The sequence below is a fragment of the Catharus ustulatus genome, chromosome 14 (genome assembly GCF_009819885.2).
Source record: "Catharus ustulatus isolate bCatUst1 chromosome 14, bCatUst1.pri.v2, whole genome shotgun sequence".
In the NCBI taxonomy this organism is placed as follows: domain Eukaryota; kingdom Metazoa; phylum Chordata; class Aves; order Passeriformes; family Turdidae; genus Catharus; species Catharus ustulatus.
In genome coordinates this window covers 6,339,354-6,358,658 of record NC_046234.1, presented here as the reverse complement: position 1 = coordinate 6,358,658, position 19,305 = coordinate 6,339,354, and the positions used below count along the sequence as shown (strand labels likewise).

Below are 19,305 nucleotides of genomic sequence, written 5' to 3'. Positions count from 1 at the left end.
CTTTAGCTCCCAGCTCAGCTTCCTGCTCACTGTTGTCAGTCCCTCCAAGGCTCCTGGTGCTATGGGAATGCTGTGAGCTGCCTTGTCCATCCTCTGCAGGGCAGGAGTCCCTCCTGGGAGCACAGGCAGCCAGGGGGGTATTCTGTAGCAGCTCTGGCCAGGTGGAACAACAGTGTGTGCTTTTCCAGCTGCAGGGCTGAGCTGCATCCCAAAGAGTGGGAAATTTTGTCAGAGCAGCAGGAGTGTTTCAGGACACGCTGAACTGCCAGGCTGGGTCTGCTCTGGGCTGAACTCTGTGCTTGAGAAGAGACTGGCTGCAGCATGGAGAGGGAGGGACTTCAACTGTTAGAATAAAGAACACCCAGAGAAGTTAAAGGTTGAATGTTTTTGGAGGAGAAAGCAAATCCTGCCTCCTGAGGTCATCCAAGCATGATAAATCCACACAGTCTTCTCAGGCAGATTTCTTACTTGGCTAATGCAGCAGGAGTTGAGCTGGGGATCTCCAGAGCCTGGGAAATGTGAGAAGGTGTAGCTTGGATTTAGTTCTGTGATGGACTCAGGCATGTTATAGATTGTTAGATATATCTCTGATAGCCTGCAGAGGTTATTGTTAGGAGCAGTAAACACACACCTACTGCATAGCACAGTGCAGGTTGGACTGAAAATGCTGCTTCTGATTCTTGGGCTGCTTTTCAGATCCTTTAATTGTCTCATTTAACCAGGCTGCAGTTTGTTGGTTGATATTTCAGAAAGCTCAGATCAGTGGTGCTGGAATACTGGCATCAAGTTCAGCCAATGCTTTTAACTATCTATCCTGGCTTGCAGAAGAAAATTAATTGTTTTCTCGATGACAGATGGCACATTTAAGGTCAGAACAAAAGAGCCTCTTCCTAGCAGTCATTAGTTGAACAGTTTTATCCACAAAGTGTGGAGAAAAGTTCCAAAAATAATTTTGGCCAGTAGTTGTTGATGCACTTTCTTTTGGTATTTCTGTAAAAAAATAGTCTCAAGTGGAAATGCCTTTGTGCCCTTAGAATAAATTTTCTGCTAAAGATTTGATTTTGAAACACTTTTGAAAAACGAGCTTAAAAAATGAAAGAAAGCCTCACTTGAGTCTTTTGTATGGGAAGACCTGTGCACAGGAGCTGCACACCTTGTCCCTGGTTTTGTGCACTTTCCCCTGCATGACTGTGATGGAGCCTGTGCTCTCTGTTTTCCAGGCAGAACCCAGATGTGCAGCTGCAGTTACAACAGAGACCACCTCACCACCACAGCCCGACTTCTTCCTTGACATCCCTGGGATCTTTGACTTTGCTCCAGTCTCCACCACCCTCTAGGCTGTCCCCTTCTCAGCACCAGCAACCTCTGACTCCCAGCCAGGCAGATCCTGGCATTCTGCCACGGACCCAGCAGCCTTTCTTGTCCAACCCAGTCCATCAGGGAGATCTGTACCGACTATGCCAGCCCTTCCTGGGCCCGCAGCAGCAGCAAGGCGACTCCTACTCCGTGATGCCCCGGGCCCAGCAGATCCCTTCCCCCTACCAGCAGATGCAAGTAGATCCTTTTGCCATCGTTTCCAGGGCCCAGCAGATGGTGGAAATCCTGTCTGAGGAGAACCGCTCCCTACGGCAGGAGCTGGATGGGTGCTATGAGAAAGTGGCCCGGCTGCAGAAGGTGGGTGGTTGTGGAATTCAGGCATTCTCCTGTCTCTGGTCTAGTCCCTAATTGAATCATTTCGTCTGCAGCTGTTGGATTCCTTTGCTGAAGGGATTGATTATGTACTTTAGAGTCTTTTGTATGCAGATTGATTAGTCTGTGTCCTGTGCCTTTGGGCATCAGCTTAACTTTGGCAGAAGATGGAATCAAAGCTTTAGTTTTCTGCTAACAGTTCTAACAGTGCTCAAAAGCACATGCTCCTCAGCTGCTGAAGAGGCTGACTGCTTGGCTTCTTGGCTAAGTTAAGTCTTGTCCAGGATAGCAGCAGGTTTAATTTTCCCAAAAAGACTTCAGAGCTGCAGGAAGGACCTGTTTGGGATGGCACAACACCACAGCCACTCAAGGAGGCACAGGGGACATTGCTACAAAACTGGTTGGCACCACAGTGTGTAGGGCAAGCAGTGCTACTATGGCTACACTAAAGACATTTGGACTGCAGGACTGGGACTAACACTCCTTTTGTCCCTCTCTCAACACCACACAATTTCCATGAAAATTTAATGTCTTGATTTGGACCCAGCTATTTGCCACCTTTGGCTTTATGGAACAAGCAGAGTAAATGATGCTAAGAGATTTAAAAGAAAATACCCCAGTGAGACCCATCATTAATGTGCATGTGTGGAGGTATTTTCATGCTGCCTCACAGAAATAACTTCTTGATGATCAGTAATTCAAAGCCTGGCAGAAGGTCAGCTTTGCTTTTGCCTTGCAGCTGTAGAATGGCTAATGCTACTTAGCAATTTAAGATTTTGTGGGTCCTGCTGTGCTCTTTGCACTGAGCAGTGTTTGGGGGCAGAAAAATGTGTGGCTGCTTGTCTTTGAGTTCAGGTGACCAGTGTGGCTTTCCACACTCATTATTCCTCATGTTACCTCTTACCAGGGACATTTGTTCGTTTGGTTGTATTTTTTTAGAAAGTTTCTAGCCAGGAAATACTTGAGAGAATTGTTTGACAGCTTGCTGATAATGACAGCCCCCTCCACCTCCCTGCTAATCACTGGCTGTAGACAGTGCTGATGGGGTTTGCTATGGTGTGGATTCACCTTCCATAGCAAACCATGCCCAACAAGGAGAGTTAGGAGAGAATCTCCTGCTCTGAATGATCAGAGAAGCTTTACACTGAAGGCTAAAAGGAAGGATAAAGCATATTTTATTGCAAAATTATTCAGCCACTGGTATTCTTTCTATAGAGGGATTCATCATGGACTTGAGACTTTATTTTTTATTCTCAGTATATAAGTGTAGGTTTCCCTCAATAAAGAACACTTGAGACAAAGTAATCTGTCTGAGACAATGAAATTTGTTAGTGAAAAATAATAAGTGCTTGTTTGTACTTCCACTGCAGCTGGAAACAGAAATTCAGCAAGTTTCAGAGGCATACAAAAACCTGGAGAAATCATCCTCTAAGCGGGATGCCCTGGAAAAGGCCATGAGAAACAAACTGGAAGGAGAAATTCGTAGGCTTCATGATTTCAACAGGGATCTAAGAGGTAAATGAAGTAAAACTTCTGTTCTTCAATGCAGGGGGTTTTTATTGTTATACTTTCTCAGCAGGACAGAGTTTTGCTGCAGAATTCAGTGTCTGACACGACTGGAATATGACAGGATACTCAGGTGCATTCAGTAGTCAGAGATTTTAAGTGCTTGCTGGAAGAATGGAAAAGACAGGTTTAGGAGAGGGCTGTAGTCTTTCAATTCCAGCCTGTTTCTCATTGACAAGAAACATGTGATAAGCCAAATACCATAAACCAGATGCAAGCCTGGAATTCTCTCATGTCTTTTATCCTAGAGACAATTTGTACAATTTGTTCAGTTTACACAAATGGAAAGAGGTTTTGCTGACTGCCTAATCCCACACCAGGCACGTTCACTTTATTTCCTGTCCAGTGACCCTTTTTACACTGACATACAAACTGCAGAGTGCCTGTTCTTCCTGAAGGTCTTGTCATTCCTTATCAATGTAGGCATCTGTTTTTTTGGATCTCCCTTCCTTTTCCAGAGTGAGATGTTATTGGTGTCTGGCTCTTGCTAAGAGGCTGAGGCAGCACCACGGCTGGCAGCAGAGTGGTGTTGAGTGGTATTTGACCTTACTGGGGGTGGAAGTTTAAGCATTAGTTTGGAAGGTGGAAAATATCTGCAATTTGAGGTTTTTGAAGATGCACAAACAGTTGTTTAAACTGAAAGTTTAATTTTTTTAAGGAAGCCTTCTGATTGTCCTGCATGCTCTCATTGCCTCATGTCTTTTACAAACTCACAGAAATTGTTTTGCGTCCCAGAATTAAAGCTATACATTTCTCACTTCTGTACACAGAGGCCTGCATTAAATAATCTTATTAATAATAAAACACAGAATAAACATTTCATTCTAATTTTCACAAACTGATAAAATTTCTTGAAGCAGCAGAGGTGTTAAGCTGTTTTTAGGCTTTTACACTATTCTTCAAGTCAGGTAATTGAACAACCGTGATTTAATCTTCTGTTAAGATCTAGTGGAAAATTATAAGAGATGTTTTAATAGCATGGTGGAGTTTATTTGTGTGGAAAAAATAAAGGTATAAATTGAAAAAATAAACTTCTGTGTTATAAATGTTTAAAATAATTTTTTTTTTAAGTTTAACCTGTTTCATCTCATTGAATGCATTTCCTTAACATTTCAATAGTGAGTGCCAATTTCTGATAGGCTGAAGAATTAGGATATCCATTCCCCCAGCATCAGGAATGCCCTGAGCTGATGTAACTTAATGCTTGAAAGTTTTTAATTATTTAGCTTGCTTTTATTGAATATTTTTGCAGAACGTATGGAGACAGCCAACAAGCAGCTGGCAGAGAAGGAGTTTGAGGGCTCTGAAGACAATCGGAAAACCATCTCCCAGCTCTTTGCACAAAGTGAGTTCCACAGCCATTATGGGTCAGTGGAAAGCTCCAGTCACCCTGGGAAGGAGGACAGTGCAGCAGGTTAATTATCAGCACAGAAATCAGGGCAGTGGCAGTCCAAAACTGGCAGTGGAGAAGGGAGGAGGGATCCAAGAATTCCTTTTCTGTCAGTATGTAAAGTCTATCTGATGGGATTTATTAGAGATTTTGGAGCAAAGGTAATTTGCAGTTAAACTGTAAATTAGTGTTTACCCCATCATTTACATATTTTATCCACACATTTTATTCCTTGAAAGCTTTGAAATGAAACCTTCCCAGGCTGACAGGAGTCCTGGCACGAGTTAGGGCCAGCAGGAGAGGAGCCTGGTAGGTCTCCTATCTCCTTCCTCTTTAATTTGCCACTGCCCTATCCTGTTCAGCAAAAATAAAGGGGATGAACACTCCTGCAATCTGCTGGGCTGGGTGAGGGTCAGGAATTCTGTCCAAGCAGTGCATTTATCACAAGGCAAACCAAAATGATGGGTGTGAAATGCTGCTTTTCCTTTGTTCTGAAATGTCTTGAGGCCGACGGCGCCGGGCCAACTTTTCTCTCATCCCACAGTGTGCTCCACCCTTCTGACAATGCTCACTTTTCTCCAATTGTTATATAAAAAGGTAGTGCAATAAAATTGCAAAACAGAGTTTTTCTGTGGTGTAATAGACGCTGCAGCTACCCTGACAGATTCTGGTGTCCCTCTCTTGTGTCATCTTTAGCTTATTCCTTGTGGTTTGTCTTGCAAGCAAATGGCTGTCAGGGAGTGAATCCCAAACTCCTGGTGGTACTGGGAAGTCTGGGAGTTTAGTCTCTCCTGCTGGGTGGACACTGAGGTTCATAGGTGCATCCAGAAGGGTGGGGAGCTCAAAGCCATGGGGCCTCTCTTTTTGGATGAACATGGAAATCAGTGCTGCATTTCATCAGTCCCAGCATTTCTAGGGGTGCTGCAGGCACTTGTCAAGTGAAGCAGTTCCCATTTGGAGAAAAGTCTGCAACAAAACCTCCAAAAGCCTCTCTGCAAGATTAACAAACAGCCTGGTAGCACTGACTGATACCTGCTGGCATAATGCCACCCTGTCTCAATGCAGTACAGTGTTATTGCTCATACTGGCAGCAGCTCATTCCTGGGTGGAGGAAAAATGCTGGGAAAAGATGGGCAAAAAAAATAAGCAGGTGATGACATTTGTCCTTATGTCCTGGGCTGCCTCTGAGAGTACTTAGAGTTTGCTCTGCAGAGCTCTGGGTGCTGCTGGTGGACAGGTTTGTTTTGCAACCTGTGTGTGGGCTGTGTTGATTCCCTGGCAGAAGGGAATCTTTAGCTACTCTGTGTTGCTAAAGCTTTGCTCCTGGCTCTTTGCTGGCAGAAGAAAGGGAGTAATTGTGGTCCTGTAAATATAGTTATGCACATGCTTGCACAAACGGGCCTGTGTACTCCATATGCAGTCTGTCCTAACACCCAGCACCTCGTTCCTGTTTTTCAAGCCTTCCACTCCTTGTCCTCATTCCTTTGTCGTGGGATATTGGTTTCTGGAATGCAGTTTCTCTGGTGTCATCAGAGCTGGGTGTAGATCACTCCAGGGAGTATTCTGTGGTTGTGTATCCAGCGAGTGGGTTAATGTTATCTTTGGAGTTGGTTGGCTTGAGCTGGGAATGGCAACATACACAGAGGACATCAGCTCTGTGTTGTGGCTTTGCCTTACACCCCTGTGTGATAATTTCTCCAGTCTCCAATTATTTTTATCCTATCTATTTTTTTTATGAAGGTGATGCCTTCATGTTGCAGTGCCCTGTTCCTGCAACACTCAGCATTGCTGCTCCAACAGCATCCAGCTTTTCCTGGAGAGTGGCAGCAAAGGATGAACTGCTGTGTTTGGGGTGGCAGGTCTGCTCTGAGAAGGGACAGAACAGATGTATGTGCCTCACTTCTGGCCCAGGGGGTCATTTCTACAGGCAGTAGAAGAAGACTGAGGAGTTCTTACTGCTGATTTGTTTTCTGACTCCTCTGAAGACATTGCTGGAGGTTCCTCTGTGAAGGGACAGAACCCCTTTCCAGTTTGGGGGGTCAGTGTGGAAAAAAGGAGCACAAGTGTTTCAGGAACACCAGTCTATCTCTCTCCCCTGCCTGAGATATTAAAGTTACTCAGTTTGTTTTCCACTGCTGAAACCTCAGAGGTGAAGAGGTGCCAAGTTTCAGTAACCATCTGCATAATCACAGCAAATTACCTGAGTAACTGTACTGAGTGATGCACCTTCTATTCCTTCTCACTATCTTTGTGGCACATTGTTGCTTGAAGGTACCATACTAGTTTTTCAGGATTACAGGTCCTTCTCTTCCTTGAAAGCCATGTCCTTTTATTTTTCCTCTTAGGACTAGATTTGCATTCCCTTTCTTGTGAGAAGTCCCAGTGCAATGTTCCCTTCACCTCTGGAGTGAAAGGCTCCTGAAAACTGGGCAGAGACAAGTGCTGTGCATTGACAACTATCACTTTTTTTTATCCCTAGACAAGGAAACACAGAGGGAAAAAGAGAAACTGGAAATAGAGCTGGCTGCTGCCCGCTCCACCAACGAGGACCAGCGGAGACACATCGAGATCCGAGACCAGGCCTTGAACAATGCTCAGGCCAAGGTGGTGAAACTGGAGGAGGAGGTGAGGATGCTGAGAGAGGGGAGTCAGGGTACCTTGTGTTCCAGCAAAAGTGGCTGTGGGAATGAGTTTGTCTTGTGGAAGTTATAAGGAAATCTGCTTTTTTCAAAGCTGTTTCTATCGGCTTAGCTTTGTGTTGACTAGCTAAACGGATAAGCCACAAATCTCCATTTCCCTGGAAATGCTCTTGTTTAAGCAACCATATTTTGTTTTCTTTTTGTTTCCACTTGTAAAACGGGGCTGGAAGTGGAATCTCAGCCTGGAAACGTTCTGAACTTGGTAGGAATTCAGATCTGGATGGACTTTCAAGTAATATCAGATGAATGCAGCTTGTTCCCTTGCCAGGTGTGGGGACAGTGCAGATCACTCTATGTGCTCAGCATTTGTAATAAGCTGGGCATGACCTTAGTTGTTTTCTCTCTCTTTTCTCCCAAAAGGAGATAATGCATTTGAGCTGTTTAGCTGGGCAGCTTTCACGGCAGTTTCTTTTGTAGCCTTGTCCCTGCCACTCATGGCTCTCACCTTTGTGCCCCTCTGCGTCACGGTGTCCGTCCTTTCCTCCTGCCTTCTGCTCTCCTCTCAAAGGCCCCACTTCCCACTCCAGCCTCTGCTTCCTTTACTCCTACTCTTCCTCCATGGAGAGTCTCAGGAGGAAATCTCCTGACCAAGCACACTTCCTCACTGCAGATTTGTTCTCCAACCCTGCCATCTCCCTGGCTACCAGCACTCAGCGTCTCCCTCAGCTGGGCACTGTGCCTATGTCCACCTGAATTTTGCTGCCTTCAGAGACATTCCTCAAACCCTCCCCTTGTCTGCTTTTAGTTCTCTCTCCCTTCAGGATTCTGTTGTGCCAACAGAGGAATGATCAAATTCTAAGTGAATATCCTCTCGCAGATACAGGTGTAGATAATTTCTTCTCTGTGCTCTGAATTTGCCTTAATAGCCCTCCCCTGAACCTTTGTATGTCTCTCCCTGGTGTCCTTAATTTTTGCCCTTCCTTTAATCTCTTCATGGAAGCCTTCCCTCAGTCCCTCTGGACCTGCTCTGCTCATCCAGCATTTTTTGTGGGATTCCCTGCTGTCATAGCCTCTTTTAGCCTGGCATGGCTGACTTGCACTCACTCAGGGGACAGGGAGCATTAGGTTTTATAGGGTAATTTAGGTGACATGGCTCTCCTTGGCTTTCAAACTATCCTGTCATTGATTCTGCAATGTATTGGAGCTCTTTGGCTTTCATTCAAATTTCAGCACTTTATTTAAAAGTCTGATGTGTCACTAACTCCAAGTACATGGGACATCCTTGTGGTTTCCCTGGAAAATGCTTGGAGTCAGTGTGGATTGAGGTGCTCTGATCAGCTGGGCCAGCACACACAGATGGGTTGAACCTCTGTATAGGCACTAATTTTGGCTCCCTCACAGTAAAGTTGAAGCCTTCAGGGGTAATAATAACTGTATGCTTTATTTTCAAAAGACTGCTCTTGTTTTACTAGAATTGGGTTCAGTGCTGTGGCAAAGCATTTCTGCCTAGGTAGAACAGTGAAATGGGTAAGTCACTCTGGGCTAAATTACAAGATAGCTAAAAAACCCACACATAGGCTGATAGAGAGTGAAATGATCTGCATGAGGGCTTGTGGTCACATGCATCCAACCTTTGCTTGAATCCCAGGGTGTGCAGGAAGTGCCACCCTTCCTGCTGTAGATAAATATGGAAGCGTCTCAGTGAGGGAGCAGGAATTAACTCTGCTTTTTCTTAGAGGTGAAAGAGAATAAGGGGAAACAAATGGTAAAGAGTCACTTTTGCAGGCTTCCCAAATCACTTTTTAATGGAGTACTTAGGATTATAACGCATTTGTTGCCTCATTAATGTTGAGCTGTGGGAAGTTCTCCAATCCCCAGGCTGTTTGGTAACTCCAAAAGGCAGCCAAGGAGCTGCTCAGAGCACCTTGAGAAGGGGCTGGGAACACCATTCTGAGTTAGTGGCATTCAGTGGCCAAGAGATATGAACAATTTGTGGATTATTTCTTTATTCTGGCTGGGTTAATCTGAGTTGACTAGTCCCAGTAATTGTCAGGAATTTCCAAACTGGTCCTGCAGAAGAGGGTGGAGTTTTTTAGGCTCAGGTTTGGCAGCTACTCTGGCTCAGGGCCTGAGGGGGGATGCATATTTCAGTTGTTGCCTCCTGTGATGTCCATTTGCAGCTTTTCTTTTTACCCATTCCATTTTCACTTCCTCTTAAGCAGAGTAGCCTTGCCTTGTATGCACCAGATCCTTTATAAAAAGAATATTTCCATTCTAGGGGGAGCTATAAGCCATAAAGGACTGGAACTGAATTTAAATGTTGCATTGGAATTGGAGCTTTAGATTCTTTTCAAAACCCTTGGCTTGAATTGCCAGTCTGGACAAAACCACCCATCTGTAAAATGTAGACACTTGTCTACACCTGTGGAGCTTTGAGAGTTTTTTATATATCCTGGAGTTTAGCATCCAAGTTAGAGTGAAAGGAGAGATAAAGGATGCTAAATGTGATGGAGAAAGGAATGATGTTGGAGATCCTGAAGTACAGTGTGAAGCAGTTGGATGCAAAAGGAGACATTCACAGAATGCTTCCTCTGTTAGCAGGGGTGAAATGGCTCTTCAAATTTAGAACAAGCTGCCCTTAAAGTTTTTGGTAGTGTGGGGTTTATTTCTGCAAAGTGTAAAATAGGGTTGAGTGATCATAAATATTTAAAGCAAACTTAAATATCTGTGAACAGAATTGCTAAATATGTATATGTTTTATATATAATATTTAAACTTCACTACTTCTCTACTCTCCACAAAGATATACAGTTATTAACCCCTATTTTCACTTCTCTATTTTTGTTCTTCTCTTTAGTAAATGTTCCACAGTTTTGCATAAATCAGCAGCTTACTAAAATTGTTTCTAGTGAAGTGCTGGTCTGTGGTTTCTGAAATCAAAACTTCAGATTATTTTCATTGCATGTAATACAGTTGACATAAATTGAACATATTTGAGGTAAAATGTGTTGGTTTAAAAATGTATGTCACAGAAACAGTTAGTGATAATAATATTTGGAGCTAAAGCAATGAAAAATTCTCATTTTGGAGCATGGGTTGCTGTGAGGGTCTCAGGTGGGCTGTGGCTGGTCACACAGGATTTAACCCCTTCTGCTCCCATACACCTTGAGAGCCTGGAGAAGGAGCAGTTAAACTGGGCTTTGCTCTGGGCCAGGGCTAGTACTGCTGGCTTTGCAGAAAGGACCATCCTGACCCACCTGACACTGAGTAAATGCTGACTTGCTGCCAGTCCTTACCAGACTTGGAATGTTGCAGGAGGGAGTTTGATGCCAAATACTTTATCTGACCACAACTGCTGAGTGCAGAGGTTACAAGTGTGACTGGTTTGAATTTTTTTTTTCCCTCAAACTTGGTCATTTCTGCTTACCCTGTTTAATATATACCATGGAAGACCACACTTCAACTGAAGAAAGGTTTGTGGGTTTTTGTAGTAGTGTAACTTGTACTCCTTTACTCCACTGCTTTACAAACCACTTTTTTAGAGTGCCTCAAGGAGACAGCTTTGAAGAATAGTGACAACCACCAGGGAGATAAAAATATCTGCTTTTGCCATCCTCACACACACACCTTGCAGTGGGAAGAGGAGACAGATGACCTCTCTAATGGGTAGAAGCTGGGGGATAAGGGAGGGAACAAGTTTGAATGAAATATCTTTTCTAAAATTGCTTAGAAGTTCTAAGATCCTTAATTCACCAGAATTCCACATGAAGCAGATACCAGCTGAGATACTGTGCTCATTTCTCATTGTGCTGTTGTGGAGAGAAAAAAAATGCTCTGTTTCTGATAACACTGAGGGTTCTGTGTGGGGGAGAAATACAAAAATACATTTCCCAATGACATCTATTGTACTTTTTATGCTGTGCCTTAGATAGTTTCAGAACAGAGCTCTGGCTTGTAGGGAGGAGACCCAAAGGAGAGCTGTCTGCTTGATGCCTGGTCTAGTTTTTTTCCAGTCACTTCCCTGGGTCTATAAAAAGCTATTCTTGGTCTCCACAGCTTTGTTCCACATAGACTCTGAGAGCTACCTAATACTCCTTTCAGGAAGGTGTTACTTCTAAAAGAGACACTTTTTGGATGGCTTGTCACTCCTGGATGGATTGGGTGCAGAGGAGAGAAACCTCCTTGTTTTCCCTGTAGCTGGTTCCCTCTAATGAGCTGCATTTTTGTGACAGAACTGCCTTTTTATTGCCATGTCACTGTCTCACATATTCTGCCTGTTAGTGATTTTCCAGAGGTGGCTTTGAGAGTTAGAACTTTTATTTTAACACAAACAAACAGGCGACGACATTGTGACATTCCCATACCACAAACACTGTTCCCTAGCAAGGGGATAGTGTTTCCAAATTGTTTCAGCAGGAATTCTTGCCGAGGCCACTGGCGCCTTGTTGGGCCTGAATTCAAACAAACTGAGGGTTCAAAGGCATCCTAGAGGAATATATTCCAAGTGCAAGAGGGTGAGGTGATTTAAACGTGCTTGCTGGCTCTTTTTTTTTTTTTTTTTTTAACTACATTTCTGCCATAGCAGGCAAATTCTTGTGGGGAAACACATTTTCAGCTGCATCTGAATGGATTCAGCTTTAGGATAAACCCAGAATGTTATGAAAACACCCTGAATATATTAAACAAAGGACTTTGAAGACATCAGAAATAGTGGGTGGGAGAGAAGCAGATGCTGATGAGTGTTACCAATTTGCTGAAATAGGAGCTGTCCAAGATGAAGAGGGTAATGGCTGGGTTTGACAAAATGCCCGGGAGAGTTCTGAATCATTGCAGGAAGTCTTCTCTTCTTCCCCAGGAAAAAAAATAAAAATCTTTGCTGAGTAACACATCTGGAAGCAATGAATCTCTTCCCAAAAAGAAGATCCTTCCCCCTCACCTGCTGTGTCCAGGGCTGTGTTTGTCCTGCACAAGCAGCTCCACTTGGAGGATGTTAGAGCCTCCTTTGTGCCTTGTGACTTGACTGAAAACTCCTCATTCCTGTGTGCCCCTGCTTCCTTTCCATGAAACCTCTGTGCCTTCCCAGAGCCTTCCCTCTGCAAGGACCTGGGATCCCTGAAAGGCATTGCATGGTTTGTCAAAGCCTAAATAAATGAAGAACAAGATTTGTTTGACTTCTGGAATGTTGTTAATTCCTTTTCTGCTGGGCAGTTGTAGTAATAATCAAATACCTCCTGTTTCTGAGAGGAAAACTTTGGCCATTGATTTTAGACCATGCAAGTACGTGCCAAGAGAGAGGGGAAATTAAATGAAGGTGGAAATACTTGATCAGGCAGCCAGGGAATCTTTGAGGGATATTCCCAGCATTATTTTATTCTTTGTGCACTGAATGCCTGCAGAGCCCAGGACAGTCATGGTCATCTTTATTTTTCTTGTTCTCAGTCCTGTTGCAGAATTTACATAAACTTTGTAGTAAATGGCAACTGGAGAGTGACTGCTCCTGTTTACATTGGTTTAGTTAGAAAATTTTGTTGATGAAATTGTAGCCTGACCTCTGCTACTTGGTTAGGACATTTTCCAAAGCAGTCAGAGATTGACCTGGAGATGATAAGGACATTATTAAAATTGTGCTGTAGGAAATGCTGGGAATGGATAGAGTCATCCTGCTGTGCTTCCAGACATGCACTGAGGTTATTTGAGATCTTACATCGTAAATAGGTGTTAAAATAAAGATATTCTCATTAGCAAAATGCTCTGCATTTTCAGAGCACCCTTGGAGGCAAAGCAGTTACGATACATTATGTGAACATGAGCTTGCTTCTTAGTTAAATGCTGTACCATCAAAAGGAAAATTACTATCTTGTCAAATTTATTTAAAATTACATCCCAAAGGGTGTGACTGCATCCTTGTAAAGCTTCAGGAATGAGCTCTTATCTAGAGCACGTGTTCACTGCAAGGCCTGATGCAGAGGAGAGAATTCCTGCATCCTTTGATGCCACCCCTGCCCTGGGAGATGTTGCTGTGGCCCTTGGCACTGAGCAGCCAGTTTTGGTTCTTTGCTGGGAGAGAGAGGGTGGGGAATCCATGGCAGATGACCAAGAACAAGCCTCAGCACGCTGCCTTTTTTCCTTCTTCCCATCTTAGTTATGTCTTCAGCACCCTGGCAATACTCAGGAAATTGTTTCCAATTCCTGTCTTAGGAAAACAAGATCATACTCTTGATTTCTGGTAATGAAATCCCTCTGTGCTTGGAAGAATCATTCCTGATCCTCTTTACATTGAGAGTTCAGATCCAGTCAGAGAGATGAAAACCAAAAATGGAGAAATTTAGATTGCCCTTCTACCACTTCTGGAGAATCCTGGTTTACAGAAAGGTGAATTTCTCTCACAAATACTTGCAGTCGCAGAGCTGGAAATGAATTAGAGTGCCAGAATATGCAGTGACTTAACTGAGGGCAGCAAGTGCATGAAATGAGATTGTCTTACAGAGAAAGGATCATTCTGACAAAAGACATTAGGAAAGTTGAGTTGTCTGGAGCACACCCCATGCCTTTAAAACTTACTGAACACCTGGGTTCCAAAAACCCGAAAATTATTTGAGGAATTAATGAATTAATTTTGGTTTCAAGCTGTCAAAAAGAATACACGCACCAGCCCTAAATCTTCCAACATTCCAAATTCTTTCTGATGCTGGAAAATGAAGTGCATCTTGTGAAGGGAGAAAAAAGAAATTGTCTTTCTGCAAAGCCACTGAACAAGCTGTGCCTGTACGTTGGGTCTGGTGCCCGAGTCAGGCGTGTGCAGGCAGTGCTGGGAACTTGGGCAACAGCTTGTGTTGCAACTTTTCACCTGCAGGTTTGGCTGATGGGAGCACGTTCAAAGTGAATGTTTCAGTGGAATTTCTGTGTCCTAATTCTGCTTTTTGGCTGGGCTCTTGGTATTCTTTGAATGCAGGCCAGAACGTTAATCCACACATATGCATACTCAGGTTTGTTGATTTTGAAACTGTAAAATGTTGTCTGTGGCTGCTTTTGCAGGATTTTACCTTCTTATTTAAAAAACTGCTCAGAAATTTAAATACTTTGTAGTAGGTAATGAGACCAAGTGTCCATCACCTCATCCTTAACTTCTTTTATAAAGAAGAGAGAGGGAGGATAGCTGGTTTTGAAGAAATTATTTTGTAGCTCCATGCATGGTTTTTCACTGCTAGTGAGTTTATCAAGTTGTTCCTCACTCTTGGCCAGGTCAAAACCCAAGATACTGAGTGCTCTCCATTTCTGGGTTCTGTTGCTGACTCTGTATTTATCACTTTTGGCTACTTTGAGCTTCTGTCAATCTAAATTTAAAATTGGTGCATTAATCCACACTTTAGTAGAGTCTGACAAACCTTAAATTGGTGTTATCAAGTACTATGTTCTGGAATAAAAAGATTCAGTAACTACAACATATTTATTGATCTTCTGCAGAGCAGCAGCAGACTATTAAGTTACATTAAAATGTTCTCATCACTCCCATTCCAAACAAGGCTTGAAATCTTGAGCAATCAAAGAATACCTTTCTACTGTACGTGCACTGGTAGGAAGTCCTTTGGCTGGATTGCTCACTGTTTATTGTAACTTTTATTATAAAATTCTTGTTTGGGGAAAATCCTCTAAGGCAGCAACATTCCTGCTGTGAGATTAGATGCCTGCTGACTTTATGGAGAGAAGAAAAGGATACTCTGTCTGGGATTAATGGTGTCGGGAGATTTTTCTGTCTCTGCTTCTCGCATTGCCTGAAGGAACAGGAGTGAGAAAAGGGAAAATATTTTAAGAAACACATGATAAGACCTTTTTGGAACAAAGGTGTGATGTAAGAACAGCTTGTGTTGTTCAGATCAAAGTATCCTGTGTGAATCTGAGAGCACATTCCTAGGGAACACTGTTCAGAATGGGGCCAGCAAGCACTGATACTTTCACAGAATCCTTTCCGCTTCCAAGAAGGACTTCCTGAGCCAGAAGTGGTGTCTTTTGTCTTTAATATCCCTCAGTGGACTTCTCTGCCATGGAGCTGTAGAGCAGCTCTTTGAACTCACATAAGGGAGGCTGTGTTTTGCATTGTGGTGCTTCTCTAGAACTTTGGCTCTGATTCTTGGGAAAAGTTGCCTTCTTCCTGCTATTTTTGTAGTTCAGGGTTTATGACAATCAGAGCTACAAAAGCACTGGCCCAGATTTGTTGCACAGGGCCAGCTAATTGCAATTGCTCTTTTCTTAAACAAAATAATGCCCACAGGTGTGCAGTATTCCCTATATTTGAATAGAGCTGGGCCCTGGATATGTTCTATTCTTTTTTTTTCTTTTTTTTTTTTTAAATTCATATTTTAGTTTGTTTTAATCCTGCCTGAACTGTGAATTAACCTTGCTAAGACAGTTACTTGGGGGTTCTTTTTGTTGCTTCTTGTGAGGCAGGGTGGCAGCTTGGTTTGCAGGATGAACAGTGGAGGAGGATGGAAGGGCAGTGGCAGGAACAGAGCAGGACCTTTGAGGCCAAGAACAATGTCCAGACTGGTGGGATGAATCTGGATGAACCTGGCATGGGGAGAGCCCAGGCCATGGCTGCTGTGTGCTTTGATCCTATTATTTTATTGTGATCAGACTGCAATAGGATGCTACAAATTTTAATTCAGTTTCTGCTTAATGTTGTAAAAATGGTGCCAGCAATTTTCAATATTGCACTGAGAGTGTTCCCAACTTGGGGACCAGCTCTAAACACTGCTGCAGTTACCTTGGAAACGTGTGACAAGTCACTCAAACACTGTTTCAGTCCCTGGTGCCCTTTTCTAGTCCATTGCTGCTCTCAGACATTTGCCACAGATAATTTCCTCTGTTTCCCCATCGTTACCATGGGGTCACTGAGGACAGAAAGAACAAATACACCCAGCAGGAAAGCAGAACTGGGACAGAGCTGTAACGTCCTGAGTGTCCAGTCCAGAGCACCAGGCTGGGGCCCACTGACTGCAGTCATGAATCAGAGTGGTTTGGGCTGGAAAAGACCTTAAAGATCATCCAATTCCAACCCTCTGCCACAGGGACACCTTCCACTATCCCAGGCTGCTCCAAGCCCTGTCCAACCTGACTTTGGATGCTTCCAGGGATCCAGGGGCAGCCACAGCTTCTCTGTGCAGTCTGTGCCAGGGCCTCACCACCCTCACAGGGGAGAATTCCTCACCCTCTGGCAGTGGGAAGCCATTCCCCCACGTCCTGTCTCTCCAGGCTCTTGTAAAATCTCTCTCCGTCTTTCCTGTGGGCTCCCTTCAGGTGCTGAAAGTCACTTGGACATCTTCCTGGCTGGTGGCAAAGCCCCAAGTTCACTCATTCTCGTTGTTTATGCTGCCTTTTCTCACTTTGTTCCAGCTGAAGAAGAAGCAGGTCTATGTTGAGAAGGTGGAGAAGATGCAGCAGGCCTTGGTTCAGCTGCAGGCAGCGTGTGAGAAGAGGGAGCAGCTGGAGCACCGGCTGCGCACGCGGCTCGAGAGGGAGCTGGAATCTCTGCGCATGCAGCAGGTACCCCTGCCCTGCCCTGCCCCACACAGAACAGAAATGCAGTGCATTTTCAATCTTGTCTTGTTAAAAAACTTCTTTTTCACTAGTTAGATGAATTTATTTCCTGGCTGTTTTATTGCTTTTACCTGATGTAATTCTGTTTTGACCAGAGAATTTAGATAAGGAGCAATAGGGGCTCCATCCTGTGACAAGATGCACAAATGGCCTCACAGCTACATGCTGCTTTACCTTTAAATACCATGGTTATATTATTTGAAATTATTTTTTTCACAGTTTGGGATTTTATACAAAATTCATTAACAACTGACCTGAAAAGAGGCCCTTCAAAAACCTTTTGAATTTAAAAAAGCACAGAAGATTGAACTAGCAAATCCATTTCTATAAATGCAGTTGATGGAAATAGATGGGAGTTTCACATAGACTGTATTGCAATATTATTATCAGTCTTTTTCAGTGAAAAGAATGAATAAGAAGTAGATTGTGCAGGTGTGTTAAGAATTGCATTTACTTGAGCCTGTGTTAAATACAGATGAACTGTCAGGTGTCTGAATTTTACTGGAAATAGGATGCAGGTCTTTGTTCTAAATCACATTTAATTTCAGGTTACTTTTATCCCCTAACCTCCATCTCTGCATAGGAATAGATATTTAAATCTTGGGGGTTTTGCATTGGTTTTAGTAGGAGTTACAGTAATTTGATAAACTTTTCTGTTATATTTTTGGAAGATCAGGTACTCTAAACCCCACAACTTTTTACATTGAGCCTGGGTCAACACAAAAATTATTTTCCTGTCATGGTTAGAAATTCTGAGCTTGGCATAAAATAGTTAGTCTACCCAATTTCTATTCCTTTAAATAATTTACTTTATTTTTTAAGTCAAATGTCTTGCTAATCCCACATGAGACTTCCATATAAAACTGCAATTTTTAGTCATAGAACTATTATCTGAGCAAATCTCCACACTTCCTTACTTTGAAAGGGAACACTCCTGCCTTCCAAATCTTGCTTTAGAACTGCATTATTCCAGTCCCCAGCTATACACTGATCATATTAATTTAGTAATCAAATGCTTTAAAAATATTTTGGATGCATTTTTTTGAAGGGATGATACTAGTCAGTGCCTTGCTGAGCACTTGGGACTCAGTCTGTGTCACATCAGGCATTATGGAAGGGATTATGATGTGCACATCACACCTGTATAGCACAGTCCAGCTCTGGGATGTGAATTTGGGGCTTTGCACACTGAAAAAAGGGCCTTGGGAGGAGGATTTGGTATTTTCTTGTTAGCCTGCCCAACACACCATAAAGCCACTACATTTCCCTCTGGGGGGGTTCTTGTGTCAAAGCAGTGACAAAAAGCAAAGCAGGCAGCCCTGAGCCTTACAGCTGCATCCTGAGCCTTCTTTTTTTGTTTGGTTTGTTTTTTTCCTCCTGGGGATCAGCGCCAGGGCACATCTCAGGCTGCCAATGTCTCTGAGTACAACGCCACGGCGCTCATGGAGCTCCTGCGTGAGAAGGAGGAGAGGATCCTTGCTCTGGAAGCTGACATGACCAAGTGGGAACAGAAGTACCTGGAGGAAAGTGTGATGAGACAGTTTGCTTTGGATGCAGCTGCGACTGTGGCTGCTCAGAGGTAAATGGGACTTTTCACAGTGCTGGGATTATTTTCTTTTTCCAGTTGAATGTCATATTTCCCACCCAGGAATGTTGTCATTCCATCTTCCTGTGATTGCTCACCCTGTGGTCTCAACAGCTCCTCAGAGCTCTGCAAGCAAGTGGAGCTTGGCTGCTCTTCCTGGGAGCTGTGCAATTGCCAGCAATTAGAAATGTTTTTCTAGGGGAAGATTCCTCCACATGCAGAATCCATTTTCCAGACTAGAATTGTTCTGAGCCATTCCTAGAAGCTGTTGATCCAAAGGAGAAGAAGCTTGGGAGTTTTTTATTTTTAAAACAGGAATCAGTCCTTGCTGAAGTCATGTGAGATGGGGTGAGCTTGGTGATTCACATCATTCACCCTGAATGGCTTCCTTGTTCTCCAGAATGTTTTTGCAAATTACTTTGTGGTATTGTCTGGTTACTAACCAGAAGCATCTACTAGGAAATTCTGCTCAAAACATTCTGCTCTGTATGGAAAGCACTGCTTGTGGGGGTGGGAAAGGTGTCTGAAATTTGGTAACAAGCTCCCATTCCAAGACAACTGTACAGAAACACTTCTTATGGCTGTAAATAGGCCTGAGTGCCTCGACTAGTTGGTAAACAAGAGCTGTTACTGGAGTGCAACTCCTTAGCATTAGGCCTTGCTTACATGTAATTTCATTGCTCACTAGTTTTTGGTTCTGGACAGCAGATTTTATTGTAGATTGTTTCATGAGCCAAATCCAGATAGGGATGTTATCACAACTGGCTTCCCTGCTTGTAAGATCACACTGGAATTACAGGGGTGAAGCTGCAGATCTGCTGTGTTAGTGTTTTAAAACTTAT

The 19,305-nt window shown here is 43.4% G+C and overlaps 1 protein-coding gene across 2 annotated transcripts in view; it reads left to right on the top strand.

Annotated features, from left to right (window-relative positions):
* The window catches only part of AMOT (angiomotin), a 59,519-nt gene that overhangs the window by 32,279 nt on the left and 7,935 nt on the right, over positions 1-19,305 (top strand). For both annotated transcript variants that reach the window (XM_033072297.2, XM_033072296.2), the window contains exons 4-9: positions 1,221-1,674; positions 3,060-3,204; positions 4,508-4,600; positions 7,125-7,270; positions 16,675-16,824; positions 18,267-18,457. In XM_033072297.2, coding sequence (XP_032928188.1) covers positions 1,221-1,674; positions 3,060-3,204; positions 4,508-4,600; positions 7,125-7,270; positions 16,675-16,824; positions 18,267-18,457 — 1,179 coding nt within the window. The remainder of the gene's footprint in view (positions 1-1,220; positions 1,675-3,059; positions 3,205-4,507; positions 4,601-7,124; positions 7,271-16,674; positions 16,825-18,266; positions 18,458-19,305) is intronic.